The sequence below is a fragment of the Neolamprologus brichardi genome, chromosome 16, assembly GCF_056152115.1.
Source record: "Neolamprologus brichardi isolate AB-2024 chromosome 16, ASM5615211v1, whole genome shotgun sequence".
NCBI lineage: Eukaryota > Metazoa > Chordata > Actinopteri > Cichliformes > Cichlidae > Neolamprologus > Neolamprologus brichardi.
The window spans coordinates 4,574,223-4,592,690 of NC_142119.1; the positions used below are offsets into that span (position 1 = coordinate 4,574,223).

Below are 18,468 nucleotides of genomic sequence, written 5' to 3' on the forward strand. Positions count from 1 at the left end.
AGGAAAGAAAAGCTTTATAAATGACATCACTCTTAAAAAAGTACAACAGATAGTCCTCTGGTAAAATATTGATTCAAAATGGAAAGGTAACTGGACATACCCTTTGCTGTGTCTGATTTTAGGCTGGACATAGACTCTAGAGACTCTGTTGAGGCACCATTAGTGGCCTGAGATGCTAGCTGGTTCTGAGGAACTTTCGTTGCACGGCTCTCTGATGTTGAACGACGAAGCATGGAAAGAATGGGTGTCCTCTTGGGTTCCTTGTCTTCTGATGCTCTTCTCTCCTCTGAGTAGCTGCGGATTCTTGTAGAGATCCCAGCAACTGTTGATTCAATTTTCCTGCGCATTGCCAACACTGGTGATTCATTTGGTTTCTTAATCTCTTTTTCATCATTTTCCATCAATCTCTCAGTTCCCCCATCCATTCTTGACATCTCTACTTCTTTCTTTTCCTGAGACCCTCTTCGGCCAAGAGTCCAAGAAAGCCTACGTCTCGAGGCAACAGAATCATCTTCCTTCATCATTTCCTCTTTGCGCTCTGTTGATGGAGTCCTCCTCAAGCGCATTGAGAGCCTTCTCATAAAGCCTTGGTCCTTTTGAGCTTCACGAAGATCCTGGACTGACTTTGACTTCTCCTCAAGTCTTCTTGGTTTTAATTCTAAAGGTGCACCTGTTGGCCCAGGTCTGTATATCTCTTCACTTTTCTCTGTAGAATCTGCAGCAGCTTGTAATCCATCATCTTGCTTTGAGCGTGACAGAAACTTCAGACTTCTGGTGAGAGAAGATTCACGTTTTTTAAAGCGTGCCTCAAAGACCTCTTCAGAGGTGATATCCTGTAGGTCTGCTCCTGCTGAAAGCCCTTCTTGGGCTGAAGAATATGTAACAGTCTTGGGTGGAGTGGATTCTTTTGTTATCATCTCTGGTGATGCTACTCTCGAATATACAGCAGGGTGCTCAGTGGTTGAAACGGTGGCTGGCTTTTGTGGACCAGGTATTTCAAAGCTGGCAGGGGAAGATATACCAGTTGATACTGGGGATGATGAAATCGTTGGAGTAACAACAGGTGTAGAAGGGCCTAGCGGTGGCTCACTGAGTGGCTGAAGTGTGGGGACCATCATAGTCTGCATTATACTGGCATATGCTGAAGTCCTTCCATCTGGCAGAACAACTCGAGCGGGAAGCGAGGGTGTCACATACGTTGAAACAACTTTTCCTGGGGAAGTGGAATATTCTTGTGTTGGTCTCAGCATAAATGAGCTTGTTGTTATTGTCACCTCAGGGGATTTCTCAGGGATAGTTACTTTCTCTTCTATATCTTCTATAACATCTTTGACGTTTTCCTTAGTGTTTGATTCAGTGACAGTATCAACTCTTTCCTCTTCTTCTTTCATTAACTCTTCCTTTTCTTCATGCTTCTTTTCTCCCTCTTCTTCCTCTTCCATTTTCTCTTCTAATGCAGGACTTTGGACCATAGAAGAAGGTGTAGGAATTCTCTGACCTACAGACTCTGATTCCATCATTGGTTCTTCTGAAATACTCATGTCCTTCTCTGAGAATCCACTGGTGCTTGATCTCTCATCAAAATTGCTATCTGTGGTCAGCCCTTCCATCTTTTCACTTATAGTCTCATCTGGCTTTATCTCTTTTTCCATAAACGATTCCTCACTCTCAGTTTTGGTTGGACTTTCCTGCAAAACCGACTCTGGTGTTGGCGGTTTTGGTGAAGGCTCCCTGGGAGTCACTGGGCGGGAGTCTAGCTTGGTTTGCTCTGTTAGAGATGACATAGATATAGCTTCTTTGAGCCTTCTCTCTTCTATCTGTGCCAAGGGAATCTCCAGAGGAGCTCCTGAACGGCGGTGCAAAGGTATGGGTTCTGAATCCCCCTGACTGAAAGAAGTGCTTTTGCGCAAAACTTTTGGTTTAGGAACTTCATCCCTCGGGAAATCACTGGATGCAGCTCTTGTTAGTGGAGGTGGGCCCAAACGGACTGTACGAGAATACCGATCTGAGGACACTGCACGTTTTTCATCTCCCATTCCTAATGTTTCCAACAGAGGTCCTCTTAGTCCACTCATCTTGTTGTCCACAGAGCCACCACGAAGCAGTCGTTGCCTCATCAGCTCCAGTTTGAGAGCATAGTCTTCTTGGCTCATCTTGGCAGTTCCTGGGCTGGTGCTCCTTTTTGGTAGTTCCATAGAGACAGCTTTCTTCAGAACTCTTCTGCCATCATCTTGACTTCCTTCTCCAGGTGCTTCTTCTGGTGTAATCCGAAGCATCAATGCACTATCAGCTGAGCCACCACGCCTTAGCTCTCCTCTTCGTCGTCCACCTTCTGGTTTGTCTGACTCCATGCTTGAACCCCGTCTCAGTGGTTTTCTAGACAGCTCTGATTTTTGGGGCAATTCAGCAGGTGATTCTTCCTCATCTGAAGAACCCTTTTCATTGGGTTGTGATGATCTTTTCCTCAGGCGGCCTTTGCCTCCTACTTCAAGTCCTTCTTTATCCATTTCTTTAGGATCACACTCCATTGCCTCCTGGCCTTGAACAGAAGACCCAGACCAGGTACTTGCTCCGTTCTGCTTCCCTGCCTCCTGCTCATCGGTCTGAATGTCATTCAGTGACATCCTTGATCCAGAGAAGTCCATGTTAAGTGGCATTGGAATAAAAGGTAGTTCATCTATGTCCTCATCAGAATCAGAGGAAGATGATGGCGGTGGCGAACCCTCTTTAAGGTGCCTGGGAATTGCGATGGAAACATGGCTGGAGGAATCATTTAGCAATTCGGGTATGGACCTCATGACCATTTTTGATTTATAGCTGATCAGAGAACGCTAAAAAAGGAAAATGTGACAAAATAAGTACCACAATGTGACCTTTTCAACATGCAGTAATTAAGAATTACAACCCATCTCACCTGCCACCTCCTGCGAGATACAAATTTCTTTAAGGCCTCTGTACTTATGGCCTTCCCCTTACTAAGGGTCTGTACAATAAATGGACATGAAATTTAAAACAAATAAATGAGAAATGGGACTTTACTAAGAATTGCCAAATGAATATCACTTATTCATACCTTGAACCAGGGGTGTCTGAGACATTCCTGGGTGTCTGGTCGTCTAAAATGATAAAACAAATATGAAAACTGAAAATAAATAAATCTGCAATAGGCTATGTGATAAATAAGTATCAGACAATATTCCAGTATTCTGGAAATACTGAAACAAAAATCTTTGATTTTAATTTTATTAAATTCAAGCTCAGTATAGTGAATAAAAATAATATGTAATGTCAAATCTTTATACTTCTGATCATCGACTCAGTGTTGTTGACTTGGATATGACTGTTTTCATAAATTATTATATTTGATGTATGACATTCGATGATACATAATAACTACTGACAGTTATCCATCAAGTCAGGATTTTACTGTGGTTGACACATAACTGTTTGCAAGTATTGAAACTTGGACTAAAAGAGATACAGCGGTGTTACTCACAGTCTGTCAGCCACCAGCAGCTTTATGATGAACCCTTTAGCTTCTCGGCAAAGATCGGCAAACATGCCCTCCTCAAAAGCCACGTTATAGTTTCTGATGTTCAGTACAGAGCTGCGATCATTCTCGCCAGCAAATGGAGATACACCGGTGAGACTGACAAGAGAAATAATAGCATTTAATAATAACAAACTTAATAAGAAACTTAGATGTAGTCCTGACCAACACACTGAAAAAGGTTTTTAGCATTATGGAAAATTGAAACTAATAAAAAATGTGCTTACCACAGATATGCTATTACTCCAACAGGCCTAGAAAAGTAAAGAAAAAATACAGTGTTTAAGATCAGGACATTAACAAATATTTGTAAGTACTGTATAGTCAGATTAGGGAAAACAGTGGAATGATCAAAATTACTGGAACCACCATGATCTTATTGGCTTTGAAACTGCTTTGGGACCAGGTGTACAACTACTCACATACAGCTGCTGTCTTAAAAGCAAAAGAAAACAGCAATAAGAAAGAATCAGTCTGCCCTCTATCTGCTATTAGTTTGCAATTGAATGCAGTCAAGCTGGAAATTAAATGCAATGTGTTTGTGCTAACTTGTGATAAATCATCCAAAAATGCTAAACTGTTGCAGTCAACATAGACAAAAAGTCCCAGTAGGAAATTCAATTCAGAGTTCTCCCAGAACCTCATAAATGTGAAACAAAAATGTAAAAATTCCTTCACAAATAGTGATTTAATTGTTGCAGGATGGCAACAAAATGATGTAGGGAATTGGGAACTTTGTTTTCTTTTTTAAATTTACTGTTTTAAATAAAAATATATGGTTCAAAAGCAAGGCGGAGTTGGGGTCTTATATAGAAAATAAAACCAGAATAAAACCACCTGGCAACCTGTTGAGCATAGTCCGCTGTTGCAAGAAGATGCGTCACAGACAAGTTGCACTCATCAGTACAGACAGTCTCAGATCAACTGAAATGTGTTGGCAATGTGTCTATTTTTTTAAAACTAGATAGCTGCTATTTGCAAACCTTTGGCCATCTGTTAGAGAGTTAGCCTGAGTTGGACTGTGATTGCTTGGAGACAGGTTGCTACCCACTAAGACAGATATAAGTGGTTGACCAGAGACTGAGGGCATTGCACGTTCAGCCTCTAGGCGACCAGCTGGTCACTGCAACTAATTGCAACTGGGTTTCAACAAAAAACAAATACATAACAAATCAGTGCAATCATTGGGCTACCTCTGATTTTCACTAATCGCATGGAAGGTTCTGTCCTATTTTTAGTGTAGTGTGACTGAGTCATACCATATATCTGTTGCTTTTGACACGGGGCTCTGATTGACAATTTCTGGTGCAACAAATTCTGGTGTGCCATATTTGCAGTATTGAGCATCATCAGGTGTGATCTCCACCGCGTTGCCAAAATCACAGAGTCGGATTTGATCACCATGGGGGTCCGCCATGAGGATGTTTTCAGGCTGATGAGAGAATTAGGAAATAATATCTAACCCATTGTCTGCTATGAAAGTGCAACTGATATGATCGTTTAAAAATAACCTTCTGACACACAAGATGATGGAAGAATACAATGAGTACTCTTATTTATCTACCTTGATGTCCAGGTGTATGATGTTCGAATGATGAAGGTAGTCCAATCCTTCAAGAAGTTGTCTAATACATGAACGAACCTGATGGTCCAAAAAACAAACAAACAAAAAAAAAAAAAACAGAAAATGTTTTGATCAGATAATAAGAAAATATAGATAAAAGTATTTACTTAGTGAAAAATTGGGATCCTTACATCAGACTCCATTACTGTAGATTTTCTTGTAAATCTGTCAAGCAGCTCCTCGTGGCATCTTTAACGATCAGTTAAGGCATTTCTTTTTGTTAAATTAAAAGCACTTTGAAACAAATGATTTATTATGTTATAACCAGTGTTGGGCAAGTTACTTTGAAAAAGTGATTAATTATAGTTACTAGGTACTTCTTTGGAAAAGTAACCGAGTTAGTAACTGAGTTACAAGATTCTAAATGTAATTAATTACTTAAAAAGTAACTATTGTGTTACTTAAAAAAAACGTTTAACCCTCTGGGGTCCAGGGTATAATTGGCCATTTTTGACTACTTTTGATGTTTCCTCCACATTTCACCTTTAGAAACGATTTCCTTTGCCTTGTTTGGTCTCATCCTTTTCAGCACAACCTCACGTGTCTGAATTTACAGTTATGTTTTCATTTTGACAAACTGTATTAACACAACTAATCTAAAATCAGACAAAAAACATAAAATCCAAGTAGAAAAAAGTTATATTTTTTACTGTAACAACCACAAACATGTTTAATGATCATATTTCATAACTTTAAATGCAAATATAAATTGTCAATTTTAAAATGCACAAGTTTTGCAAACAACAAAGTTATTTGCAGCCATTTACCTTTTACCCTTTTTTCTTTATAACCATTTCAAACTATTTACAGAACAATCAGCTGTTCTGCATTCAATACGATGCCACAAATTATTTGTGTCCAAATATTTCTGTCCACTATAAAGGAGAACATCACAGCCTGATATCTGCAGGTCTGACAGCAGCAGGTGTGTCACTCCTGTTTCTACCTGGAGACAGCAGCCGCCTCATTGTTCTGACACACAACACAAAACTATCCACAACACTACACACTAACTACACAAGACAACACATTAACTACACACTGCAAACATGCTAAACGTCACAAATCTCTCACATCTCAAAACTCGCTCTCTCTCTTTTTCTGCTCTCTCTGTCTCTCTCTCTCTCTCGCCGTCACTCCTAAAACTTCCCCTGTGTTTTTTGTTTGTTTGTTTGTTTGTTTGTTTTTGCTCATAAGCAGAGAGTGCTCACTGCGCTGTCCTTAGACAGTAAATGTGACGAAACTATTTAAGAAAAAACGCTGCGTATATATTGTTTATCATGATGATGGTTTTACGTGGCCTATCATCACGATTTAAAAACTGGTATATATCACCTTGTTGCTTGGTCATCTTAAAGTGGTCATGTGATTGGCTACTATACTCTTCCTCAGTCAAACAGCAGCACTCATGCGATTGTTTTGCCCCCTTAGCTCCAGGTGTTGTGCCAGAAAGCGCGCGCAGCTGCTTAAAGCTGTAGCGCCCAAATTACTTACAGCTACTTCGGTGCAACTGATATAAGATGCGGTAAGCTGAAGACAGCTTCAACCGTCTGTTTGTTGAAAAAGAGTAACGCGACCGCATTTTCTTGTTAGTAACGGTAACGGAGTTGTAACGATAGGAATAGTAATTAGTTAGATTACTCGTTACTGAAAAAAGCAACACCGTTAGTAACGCCGTTACCAGTTATTCCCATCACTGGTTATAACGCATTCAATATTAAAATGTTCTTTTAACATAAACCTGGTATATCATACTAAGGCTAACTGAGTACTCAGCATCAGAAGGTTTGTTTTATGACTGCTTTAAAATGTGGATACATTTCAGTGATGATGACAACAGCATTCTTCTTCTCAAAGGCATCATGAAAGTAAAGCACTCTCTCGTGGTCCAGCTTGGAAAGCAGCTTCATCTCTCTCAGAGCGGATGTCTTCTTCTTGGCCCGCGTGGAAATAAACTTTGCAGCGTGCTCCATCTTGTCTGCCTTCTGGGTCGCACGTTTCACATAGGAAAAAGCACCTCTGGAGAAACAATTCATCAGTTTCAGAATTTCTTAATAGTTGAAAAAAAGACTGTCAAGTAACAGTGCACGTCAGCTGTGGGATCTTTTCCTAAAACCGATTTACCTTCCAATTTCCTTGTGGATGTCATAGTAATCAGTCAGTCGGCGCATTTTCCTTAGAATAGTTTCCTCATCGTCCATGGGATCTTGTTTACTTTTAGCTACAGCAAAGATAAAAGATTAAATGAGTTCCATCAATTTGTTCATTCAAGAGCCTTTGACACCTCAGACAGACAGACTGGCTTCTTACCTTCATGAACGGTGAGTTCAGCTTTACAGGATACAGATCCGGCTAAGTTCCTTGCTGTGCAGGTGTAAACCCCGGAGTCTTCCGGACGAGCATTTAGAACCACCAGGGAGCATTCATTATCATCGTACACAAACGTGTAATGACTGCTCTCTGACAGCAGGATATCATTCTGAAAGCAAATACGCTACATTTTACAGCGGGTCGTCTTGCGTTTGCTAAAAACTCCCTAAAAACTCTTATGGTTATTTCCCATTTCACTAATTTAGTTAACAGCACAGAGAAACCAGTAAAGAATAACTAGTCATGCAGGGCCATTGTATTAAACACTATAATGGATGGAAACCTTGAACCACAAGATGTCAGGGATGGGTTTGCCCTCCACAACCACAGCAAAGCGAGGGGTATCCCCAGCACAAACATCCAAATCTTCCATAATGGTCTCAAATGTTGGTGGAGCTGTAATGACAGTACAAAGTTCGATTAATTTTGAGGCAATTATTTGCAGTTATTTTGTACTTAGTCTCCAAATATGTCCATCACTAGAATTATGAAAGCAGATGTCAGAGATGATCTGACTGAGAAACTGAGGGACTACTCAGATACAGCAGAGATCTGGACTCACAGTAGGTCCACCCTAAAGTACACTTCCTCCTCCTTTTTGACACTAGTTCAGATCATTATCATGTTGTAGACTTGATGAATCAACACCAGTGAATAAACTCATTATAAACATAAACTCTTAAGGGAACATGTTAACTGAAGTCATAGGTCTAGCAATCTATTTTCCTTAATTCTAAACAATCCGACTTCTTTTTGAAACAGCCGCCCTCTGCTGGCCATTAATGAGACTGCATTTCAACAAAAGCTTTGCTTTTAAACCTAGAGACTATGTTCATAATTTATATGCACACAGTCTACCTGAAATCTATACCTGCCATCTCCACAATGAATTTGCAGCTGTCACTGCCATACTTATTGGAGGCCACAAACTCCATCTCTCCAATGTCAGCGCTCTTCACTTTCAGCAGCTTCAGCGTGTGCTGGTCGTCATCTGGCATTGTCATCTCATATAGGCCTGGCTTGTTGGCCAGGACCACTCCTCTCCTGGGAACAAAAGCATTTTCAGTCTGGTCAGATACTTATAGGAAGGAGGGAAGCAGAGTGTCACTGAGTCAGGACATAATAATAGACTTTCTTAACTGCTCTGGAATCCTGGATAATCACTGGGAATGAAGCAGCTGCCTCTTTGCATACTGTCATACTGTATTTATGCTTCCCAGTAACAGTACATTTATCCTGTTATGTATTAAGTCAGAAAGGGGACAAACGGCACTAGATTCTCTCATGTGACAGGAATATGTTTGAATTTAGTGAAATTAAAATAAAACTCATTCATTTCCTTGAGTTTCTCTTTTTCTAAAAACAACGAAATGAAGTGTATTGACAGAAACTAACCTTTTCCAGATGACTGAAGCATTAACATGATTGAGAGTCATCGAGATAGTGACCGACTGGTTTTCCATCACATATACAGTTTCTGGCTTATCGATAATCACTGGAGCCTCCTGCACATAAGGACCTGAAGACATAAACCACAGAGGTAATATTTAACAGATTTGTTCTGGATGGATGGATGGATGGATGATCTATAAAGTCAAACCTACCTCTGTCCAGGAGCTGCACTGGGTCAGTAGCTGGTGAGGGCTTGCTGAAAGCCTTGGAGGTGATGGTGAGTACCCTGAAAGCATAGCGCACACCTTTGGAGAGTGTTGTGATGGTGTAAGTTGTCTCCTTCAGACCTGACGCTATGATGATCCACTGGATGGAGCCTAAGGCTTGCTGTTGGATGGCGTACATCAAAGAGCTGGGATCTGGAAGAAAAAAAAAAGGCTTTTGATTCAAAATGCTTTGGGTCAATGATTCCTTTTTATATCACGCAGTATATGAATTAAGTACATAAAGTACAACATGTAAAAGCTGGAGCACCTTACAGTATGTCAGTATGTTATTTTTAGCATTTATTCTTGATGTTTTTTCATAATGAAATCTGCTGCTTGTTTCAGTGTCCCAGCTGTAAAACCAGAGATGAGTAAGTCTTACCCAGAAATGAAAGAACACATCACACTCACAGCCTGGCCATTTGTCAAACATTTTGTTTTCTTTCATTCTGACACATTTGGGACTACAATTCACAAAATGAATATTGTGAAAACTTAAATAATAAAATAAATAAATCAGTAAAATCATTAAGTAAAAAATAGCTTAGCTTAATAGCTTTTCCCACATAACCTTTTCCCTTCTCCTATTTTAAATCTATTTTTATGTTTTATGATTTTGCAAACTGCCTGTTTTTATGCTTGCTTTGTTCTGCTGTGTACAGTGTCCTTGAGTGTTCTGAAAGGCACTTTTAAATAAAATTTATTATTATTATTATTATTATGATTATTATTATTATTATTATTGTTGTTGTTAAGACAGAAAAGTAGCAAATGAGACCATAAACACATCATGTAAATCTTATACTGAGGTCATAAAACAGAGAAACTGAGAAATGGGATAATTTGCTCATAGTCTTTTAGACCAGCAGCCTCCAACCTTTTTTGCACCACGGAACATTTATGTCCGACAATATTCTCATGGACCGGCCTTTAAGGTGTCGCGGATATTTAGGGGCGCAAGAGTTGGGTGTTTGACTTGTAATCGGAAGGTTGTCGGTTCGAGCCCCGGCTCGGACAGTCTCGGTCGTCGTGTCCTTGGGCAAGACAGGCAAGACACTTCACCTACCGCCTACTGGTGTTGGCCAGAGGGGCCGATGGCGCGATATGGCAGCCTCGCCTCTGTCAGTCTGCCCCAGGGCAGCTGTGGCTACAACTGTAGCTGCCTCCACCAGTGTGTGAATGTGAGAGTGAATGAATAGTGGAATTGTAAAGCGCTTTGAGGGGTCCCGAAAAGCGCTATATAAATGCAATCCATTATTATTATTATTAAATACAACAAAATAAAACCAGTACCGGTACCAAATAAAAAAACGATTTATTCATAACACAAGGAAAAAGACCGAGGGAAACCGAGTTAATGATAAAAACGATTGCAAAAAAATAACGCTAAAAACCGATAAAAACTATAAATTTCACAACCGAACCTCAACTCTCGCAGCCCAGTACCAAACGACTCACGGCCCAGTACCGGCCCGGGGGTTGGGGACCACCGTTTTAGACAACCCAGTGTTTTTTTGGAACCACAACTGTTGCCCTCTGCTGGACATTAGAAAGAATGCACTGGCTTCACTTTTTAGACCTACAAGCAAGGTCCATCTTTTACATTGAGTCTATGATCAAATGGCCCTCAGCTCAGATCTGTTCCATGTTGAAAGCGATAGATTACAATCTGTCAGACTTTCATGGAAAGATGAGATAGACACAAAGATATTAAAATGCATGCCTGAAAGGGACCTTAGAGAATGTTCTGCATTAAATGTGTAAAACAATAAATAACCTAAGAATTAGGAATATATTGTTTTGTCTCTTGAATATAGCATATGCGACAATGTTTTTGCTTACCAATGGAAGGGTCCAGCCTCCTTGGTTTCTTCCAGCTCAAGGTGATGGTTTTGCCAGTAATGGATTCTATGACTGGAGTCCCATCAGGTGGGTCAGGGAGGATGTCTGAAAATGACAGTGGATTTAGGCAGCTGTATTTTTCTCTGGTGTGATGCGGCATGAGGCAGCATCAATCTATAAGGTGTACTTGAGTACGGTTGTGTAATCAAAACATGTTTCTTTCTCCAGAGCGTTCAATTCAGTTCAATTTTATTTATATAGCATCAAATCAGAATGAGAGTTTCCTCAAAGCACTTGAGGAAGAAGAAAAAAAATTACCTGTAACGTAGAGATGAGCATAGCAGGTGGCCTTCCCAACTTTGTTAGAGATGACACTCTTGTAGACACCACCGTGGGCATGGCACACAGAGCGGATGACCAGGCTGTGAACATCACGAACTGCAACAGGAGAAAGCGGCTTGGCTTACTCGGTTTTGCACGACACAGACAAGGAAGACTGAGGCAGTGTGGATTCATTCAGGGGTGTAAGTGCTCAGTGTAGCAGCTACAGAATAACGACACTCTCTGTATTTAATTAAACCCTGATCTCACAATGAAATTCTGTGTGCTTTTGCTCCACGCAACAAGAAAGAGGACAGCACCCTCGTTTTTGAAAATTGCTCTTTGTAGATTAAACGTAGTTGAAATGATTTGCTGCTGAAGCACAGAAGTAACTGTCGCAATGATCCTGGCAATGAAGCAGCAAACAGGGCAAAAAGGGAATGATAAAATCACTACCTCAATAAAGAAGTCTTTGGTTCAGATTATTACCGCTAGATCAGTAATAAACAAAAACTATCTGGTTATTATACCTGCTTAATACAAGCAGTTATTTTTTAAATGAAGTAATAAAATATATATATATATATATATATTTGTTTGAGTTTGCAGAAAAGAAAATCATACATAAAGGAATTTGAAATAAATTACAAAGGATGGAAATAAATATCAGATGAATATAAATCCATTCTGCAAAACTTACACTGTGTCATCTTTCTGTCCTCTGTGCTTTCAATCCTCTTTCCATTGTGGAACCAGGCAATAGTTGGATACGGCAAACCAGCCACTTTGCATTTGAGCACAGCCTCTTTTCCCTCAATCACATCCAGGTCATAAAGGGGTTTGATGAAGTCAGGCATGGTGAAACGCTCCACCTCATTCTCTGGGACCTCTGGCTCTTCAGGTATGGAGGGCATTTTCTCCAATTTAGCCCTGAAGCGATGAGAAGAAGAATTGGATAGGTAACAATGAACACCACTGGGAGCTCAAGCGGAATTTCAAAAAGCATGCATGATCCAGAGAAAATCAGACACTCTTACATCTGTGAGGAGATGGCTGGACGTGGCTCTTGTATGTAAAGTTCAGCAGAGCTCTCTGCCTCGCCGTGACCGTTACGGGCTCTGACAGTGTAAAAACCCTCATCATCGCTGGTCACATGAGAAATGACGAGAGAATGGCGGCCACCCTCCTGAAGAATACGAACGTCCTCACTTTCTGTAAGTAAATGATCTAAAGGGAAAAAGGAAAACATATCCATATGGAATTGATATTGGAGGAGCATAGCTAAGCTAAGCTAGAAGTTTACCCAGTAAAACTTTAAAGATAAGTGATTGATCAGAGATAATTAAAAACACCAAATAATAAAGAATGCAAAAGTCAGTAAGAGACTTTGTGTTTATAGTTAATTAGATGTTCCACAAAAGTTTCACTTTTTGCTATTAAGCGACAATTTAATTAAAACTTGACAGTTGATTTTATATCTGATTTAGCATTAGATTAAAAAAATAAGGCTAAAATCGTCAGTTGGCAGTGAAATTCAGTGATACAAAGAAAAAAGAGAACACTCCAACAATCACATGACCCCTGTGAGCAAGCACTTTGGTGACAGTGGGAAGGAAAAACTCCTTTTAACAGGAAGAAACCTCCAGCAGAACCAGGCTCAGGGAGGGGCGGGGCCATCTGCTGCGACCGGTTAGGGTGAAATGAAGTCAGGGGTTATTGCACTGCCCACAGAAGGAGTGTGTGTATAAGTGACAGCGTCATCAACCTAGAGGAGTATAAGTATGTTCCTACCAAAGTGGCTCCAGGTGACTTTAGGAGGTGGCGTCCCACTGACTTTGCAGTCAAATCGAGCGTTGCGCCCCTCAATTACTTCCAAAACATCCAAATTGCGAGTAAAGAGAGGTTCGAGGGAGGGGATGACTTTGAGTTTGCCACATGAGGTCACTTCCTCTAAAAAATTAAAAAAAAATATCTCTTAAGTAGAAAAAGAGTTGGAAGTGATAAATATACTTCTTCAAGTTTTGCATCATACATGTGGGATATATCCTTGACACTTACCTTTAGCTGTGCTGAGTTTGCACATGTATGTTCCGCTGTCATCTTCATGTACAGAGTTAAGCAGCAGGCGGCACTTTCTTCCATCAAAGTGCATTTTACAGTTGAGCAATGCTGGCTGGATCAGTTTCCCATCTGCAAGCCAGTCCACATCCGTGTCCTTTGGTCCAATGACGTGACACTCAAACAAAACAGTCTCTCCAGCCTTGGCTGTGATGTCCCTGACTGCACGGATAACTGCGAGACCTGGCTCCACTGGTGGTGCTGGATATAAATAAAGTACATTTTCTGAAGAGTGCTGTTAAGTGATACAAAAACGGTGATGTTGTGAAGTAGTTCCAGCCCTCTGTGTATGTTTTTATTCATGTGGAACTATGGTAAAGGAATTGGTAGAACAAAATTACTTCCCCACAACTGACACGGACATAATTAATCGGTGAACAAGAGCGAAATGTCGACTTATGCATTCTTAAACAAGCAGAAAAACACATACCTTTCACCTCCAGGTTTGCTTCACACTGCTTCGTCCCATACTCATTAATAATCCTACAAGTGTAAATCCCAGAGTCCGACTTCACTGCCGACTTGATTGTCATTTCAAAGGCGCCATCCTTCATCTCACGTACAATGTGACGTGGGCCTGTTTTTACCGTCACTCTGTCCCTCAGCCTACAAGAGCACATGGGACCAATTGTTTCTATATTTTTCAACAAATATACACTGCATTTCAGTTTTTCAATAAAGGATGGTCAAGCACACGTTTTGTCCCACCACATTAGGGGGTGGAATACATTGTGTTTTCTGCTATTGTCTCTTTAGATTCATGACTAACTCTTATGACAAAACCTGCATGAATGACTCAGCCGTTTATTGTCAGCTACATTAAAAAATAAGACTGGCATTATTAGCCGTAATGTTAAATTTAGTATTAAAAGAACCCCACAAAAAGACCAAAAGCTGTATGTAAATTTCTCCTTTTTAACTGTTGTGCTGTCTCTTTTCTATTAAAACACATTAACAGAGAGTGCTATTTTCAATTTAATCATATATTTGGATACCATATTTTAGCTCTAAATTTTATTTGTACATTTATTTCCTTTTTTGTGCTTTACTTTGATGTAACTTTTGCATTTGCAGCAATATGAGACTAACTTAAAACCAACTACAGTGGCTACTCTTATGAAGAAAAGTATCACCAAGTTCAAGTTGCAACAGGAAAACGAAATGATCTCATCTCTACATCTTGAGATCACTTCACTGATTAAGCATGGGGGTATGCAAAAGCATCACATGCAATAAAAAAATCTATCTAAAAGTTTTGACTTTAAAACTTTAAGTTTCCACCTCCTTTAATGAATTAAAGGACCATGCTCAAAAACAAACGATGCATTCATGTTTCCTCATGGTTTGTGCTGTCCATATCTTATGGAAACAATGAGTTTAAGTAGACTGATGAAGTGAGGGGGGGGACCTACCAATACAGCATAGGTTTGGGTTGTCCACTTATTCGGACAGACATGGTGACTTCCTGTCCCTCAATGACAGCTTGATCACTCATTGTTACCTGTTTAAAATTTAATGCAAGTTAGACGCTTAGAGATGCATTTCACCTGTAAGTTTTATGAGAGATGTGTTGATGGAGTGACCACACAGCAGATAATACATTTATTAAGGGAAAATTAATATTGATAGAATGCTTAGTATGGAACATATTTCCATGCAGTATTGTTGCCACTGTTCGATTAACATACTATGGTCACACTAAAGGGCAAAATTAATTAAGTAGATTTATCCAATGAACCCTGCACAGTCTCACCAAGAATGCAGGGGGTTTCCTAAAATGTGTGTCAATAGTTCGCCTTGGCTCTGGCCCTCCAAAGTCCATGACTTCTTCCATGGGGCTGAGATACTCTTCATCAGATGTAATAGGGCTGCTGATATCCATAGGAACACCCAAGTTTCCCTTTGGTTCCTGCACAGAATCTGCAAAGCCAAAAATTGTACTATTATAATCATTGTCGTACCTTGATACCTTTTTTAACAATCAAGTCTCATTTATACATTTTATTTAGTCTTTGATATATTTTTTTTTTTACTGAGAGCAAACCTGAATGAGTACATGGGGATTTAAAAGAGTTCACATACTGAATAAAACATCCCTCCATTTAGAATCTAAGATGCCAAATGTGAAATCTAAACAATGGTGGATTCACAGTGAGTGGAGCCACTGAGCCTCATTGGGCACTTTATAGGTTCAGTTTTGCCTCTGAGTTTCCATGGTAACTATAAGTGAGGTTATTCAGCTGGAATATATGGCGCACGCATTTCGCTGAGAGAGATAATGACAAGGGAGCCAGGAGAGAAATACAATGCCAACGTGGGAAGAGACTACGAGATGATTTTTAAGACGACAAAAATGGCCTCTGAAAATGAATACTGTAAACTGGAAATTACTGCTTAGTACATTTACCTTTTTTTTTTTTTTGGATTAGGCTGCATATTATACTAGTGTAGGGGGAGTGATAAATGTCCTGTTCAATTACTGAGCGACTACAATAGAAGTTTAATATAATAACTGACGTGGCCTTTCTGTGTGGAGTTTGTATAATCGTCCGATAGCTGTGTTGGTTTTCTCCAGATATTCTGGCTTCCTGTTGCAGTTCGAAGAAATGCATGTTAGTTTAATTAGGTGATTCTGAATTGGCTTTAAATGTGGAGGAGAGAATGAATAGTTGTGTCTGTGTTAGCACTGTGATGGACGGGCAACCTGTCCGGAGTGTACCCCACTACTTGCCCATTGTCCACCTAGAAAGGCTGCATGCTTCGTTGGGTAAGAGATTATGGATGTATGTATAGATATGGATGTTCCTTAAGCCTCAGTCAGACAGGCCTGTGCGATGGTTTTGGTCTCATGTCCCAAAACATAAACTTACCTGCTTTAACTATAAGAGTGGCACTGCTTGAAGCTCTTCCCATCTGATTAACAGCAGTTACACAGTATCTTCCCCCATCACTTATTTTAGCTGATCTGATGAGAAGACTATGTCGTTCGCCCTCCACTTTGACTGCATAATTTGCAATCCCAGTGACCTCAGTGTTGTCTTTAGTCCAGGTGACTTAAACAGAGAAGAAAACAAAATAAATCCACTTCTCCATCAACTGATTCAAAGTTACCTTTAAGGGTTTTGCTGTTGAAATAAAAAGTACAACAAATTACCTTCAGGACTAGGGGTTCCAGCAATTATAGTTCTTAGCAGTACATCTGCACCAGCAGATGCTACAGTATCCTGGAGGGGAAACTCAAACACAGGAGCCTCCATGGGGTCTTCTCCGGCAGACACATAAGAATCATCTGAAGAATCTGCACAGACAAGAGACAAACCTAAAGTGATTTTTGTTCTATTGCTCAAATTACAAAAATGACACTAGAGGACAGAGAAAGTCACTCTATTAAACATTACCACAAAAAAGCTTACAAAAGAAACAGAACAAATCTAACCTAACTCTGGAGACAGGGGTCGTGTACGACGGTTCTTTCCTCTGGACTTTTGCTGATGTCCCTCTTTGGCACCAGCACGCTTCTGTTTAGGCTCACTTGTGCTTACAGGAACATCCTCTTCCATTTTTTCATCTTCAACAATAATTGTAGGTACTTTAATCTTAGAGATTGGTTTAGAAAGTTCCACTTCCATTTTCTCCTCTGTTGGAGAGCTTGGTGATATTCTTGGGGGTTTTGAAGGGGCAAGATCTTGCACAATGATGGGTCTTTTTTGTACCAGAGGACTCTCAGGTCTGTTTTCAATTTTTCTTACTGCAACTTCTATTGGTGTCTTTCTCCCCAAAGTCTCATCCTTTTGCGATGTTTGTACAGCAGACTCTTGGATGTGTGGGGATTCTTGCATTCGAGATACCCTTTGTACAAGAGGACTCGGTGGCCTTCGTTCAACTTTGCGCAATGTCATCTCTGTAACATTTCTGCTTGGTGAATCTTCCCTGTGTTGATTATATATTGCTGGTGATGATGATCGTTGAATAATTTCTGTAACTGGACTGACTCTATTGAATTCTCTCACCGATCGTTGTCCTGGTAAGTCAGATAACTGCATTGACTCTGGGGTGCCTGCAACTTCTCCAACTCTACTAACTGGCACAGCTGTTAAACCAGTGTCTGCTGTCTTTTGAGGTTGAGATTTCTGCTCTTGTTGTGTTTGCTGCTGTTGCTGCATCGGTTGCTTACTTAGTTCCCTTTCTCTCTGTTCTTTTGCCCACTGGACTCGTTCCCTTTCTTGGAGTTTTTGCAGGACCTGAGGAGGAATAGGTTCAATTTTCCTAAAAGGCTGGCGCTGCTTGACCTTCAGGGTTAGCTGTTCAGTTGAAAACGATTTCTTCAGATGAGGTTTACCAACAAGCTTTTTAATGCGTTGGAGCTCCTCAGTGAACTTGTTTTCAATGTCCTGAACTTTTTGAGAGTAGCGAGGTTTCTCTTCCAGCGAAGCTGCTCTCTTTTTAAACATAGACCTTCGTTCAGCAGCATCTTCTTTTAGAGCTTCCCTAAGATCTTCCCTTGAACTTTCTCTAGAGATACCCAAACGGCTTCCTCCATCATCTGAATCCACAGATCCAGCCCGATTGAACCCTGCCCAGGATCTTCCCGAAATGGAACCTTCTGGAATATCAAGACTCCGTCTCCGCTCCTCTAAGTCACGGACCTTCTCAAAAACCTTTGAACTAGCCCTTGTAAGCTTTGGAGAGGGTCTAAGAGTAAATTCTTTCTTGGAATATTCACTCAGTGGAGTCTGTGGTCGGGAATCTTGGTTGTTACTTTGGGACACAGATTTTGGCTGCTTAACCTTTTCTTCAAACTCCCCGGGCACGGTGTCTTGGTATTCAGTTGGCACAACGATTTTCTTCCGCAAGCTAAGAGGAGTAGTTGAACCAGAGCGACTTGGCATCGGAGAGGTGGAGGTGCGTTTGACCAGTCTTGGAGATGGGGGTGGGAGAACTTGTGTGGGAGATTCTCTTGAAAAATCCTCAGACTGGCTCCTGAA

General features: G+C 40.4%; 1 protein-coding gene across 4 annotated transcripts in view; it reads right to left on the reverse strand.

Moving 5' to 3' along the window:
* spegb (striated muscle enriched protein kinase b) overlaps positions 1 to 18,468 on the reverse strand; it is a 40,640-nt gene that overhangs the window by 10,008 nt on the left and 12,164 nt on the right. For all 4 annotated transcript variants that reach the window (XM_006793699.3, XM_035909030.2, XM_006793698.3 and 1 more), the window contains exons 4-30: positions 16,920 to 18,463; positions 16,638 to 16,781; positions 16,354 to 16,536; positions 15,237 to 15,403; positions 14,896 to 14,984; positions 13,914 to 14,089; positions 13,424 to 13,684; positions 13,157 to 13,315; positions 12,403 to 12,592; positions 12,066 to 12,295; positions 11,363 to 11,482; positions 11,045 to 11,149; positions 9,149 to 9,355; positions 8,940 to 9,063; positions 8,416 to 8,588; positions 7,828 to 7,940; positions 7,485 to 7,653; positions 7,299 to 7,395; positions 6,993 to 7,193; positions 5,306 to 5,363; positions 5,115 to 5,192; positions 4,810 to 4,982; positions 3,778 to 3,804; positions 3,497 to 3,649; positions 3,074 to 3,116; positions 2,915 to 2,983; positions 101 to 2,831 (exon numbers count right to left, since the gene is read on the reverse strand). In XM_006793699.3, coding sequence (XP_006793762.2) covers positions 101 to 2,831; positions 2,915 to 2,983; positions 3,074 to 3,116; positions 3,497 to 3,649; positions 3,778 to 3,804; positions 4,810 to 4,982; positions 5,115 to 5,192; positions 5,306 to 5,363; positions 6,993 to 7,193; positions 7,299 to 7,395; positions 7,485 to 7,653; positions 7,828 to 7,940; positions 8,416 to 8,588; positions 8,940 to 9,063; positions 9,149 to 9,355; positions 11,045 to 11,149; positions 11,363 to 11,482; positions 12,066 to 12,295; positions 12,403 to 12,592; positions 13,157 to 13,315; positions 13,424 to 13,684; positions 13,914 to 14,089; positions 14,896 to 14,984; positions 15,237 to 15,403; positions 16,354 to 16,536; positions 16,638 to 16,781; positions 16,920 to 18,463 — 7,784 coding nt within the window. The remainder of the gene's footprint in view (positions 1 to 100; positions 2,832 to 2,914; positions 2,984 to 3,073; positions 3,117 to 3,496; positions 3,650 to 3,777; positions 3,805 to 4,809; positions 4,983 to 5,114; positions 5,193 to 5,305; positions 5,364 to 6,992; positions 7,194 to 7,298; positions 7,396 to 7,484; positions 7,654 to 7,827; positions 7,941 to 8,415; positions 8,589 to 8,939; positions 9,064 to 9,148; positions 9,356 to 11,044; positions 11,150 to 11,362; positions 11,483 to 12,065; positions 12,296 to 12,402; positions 12,593 to 13,156; positions 13,316 to 13,423; positions 13,685 to 13,913; positions 14,090 to 14,895; positions 14,985 to 15,236; positions 15,404 to 16,353; positions 16,537 to 16,637; positions 16,782 to 16,919; positions 18,464 to 18,468) is intronic.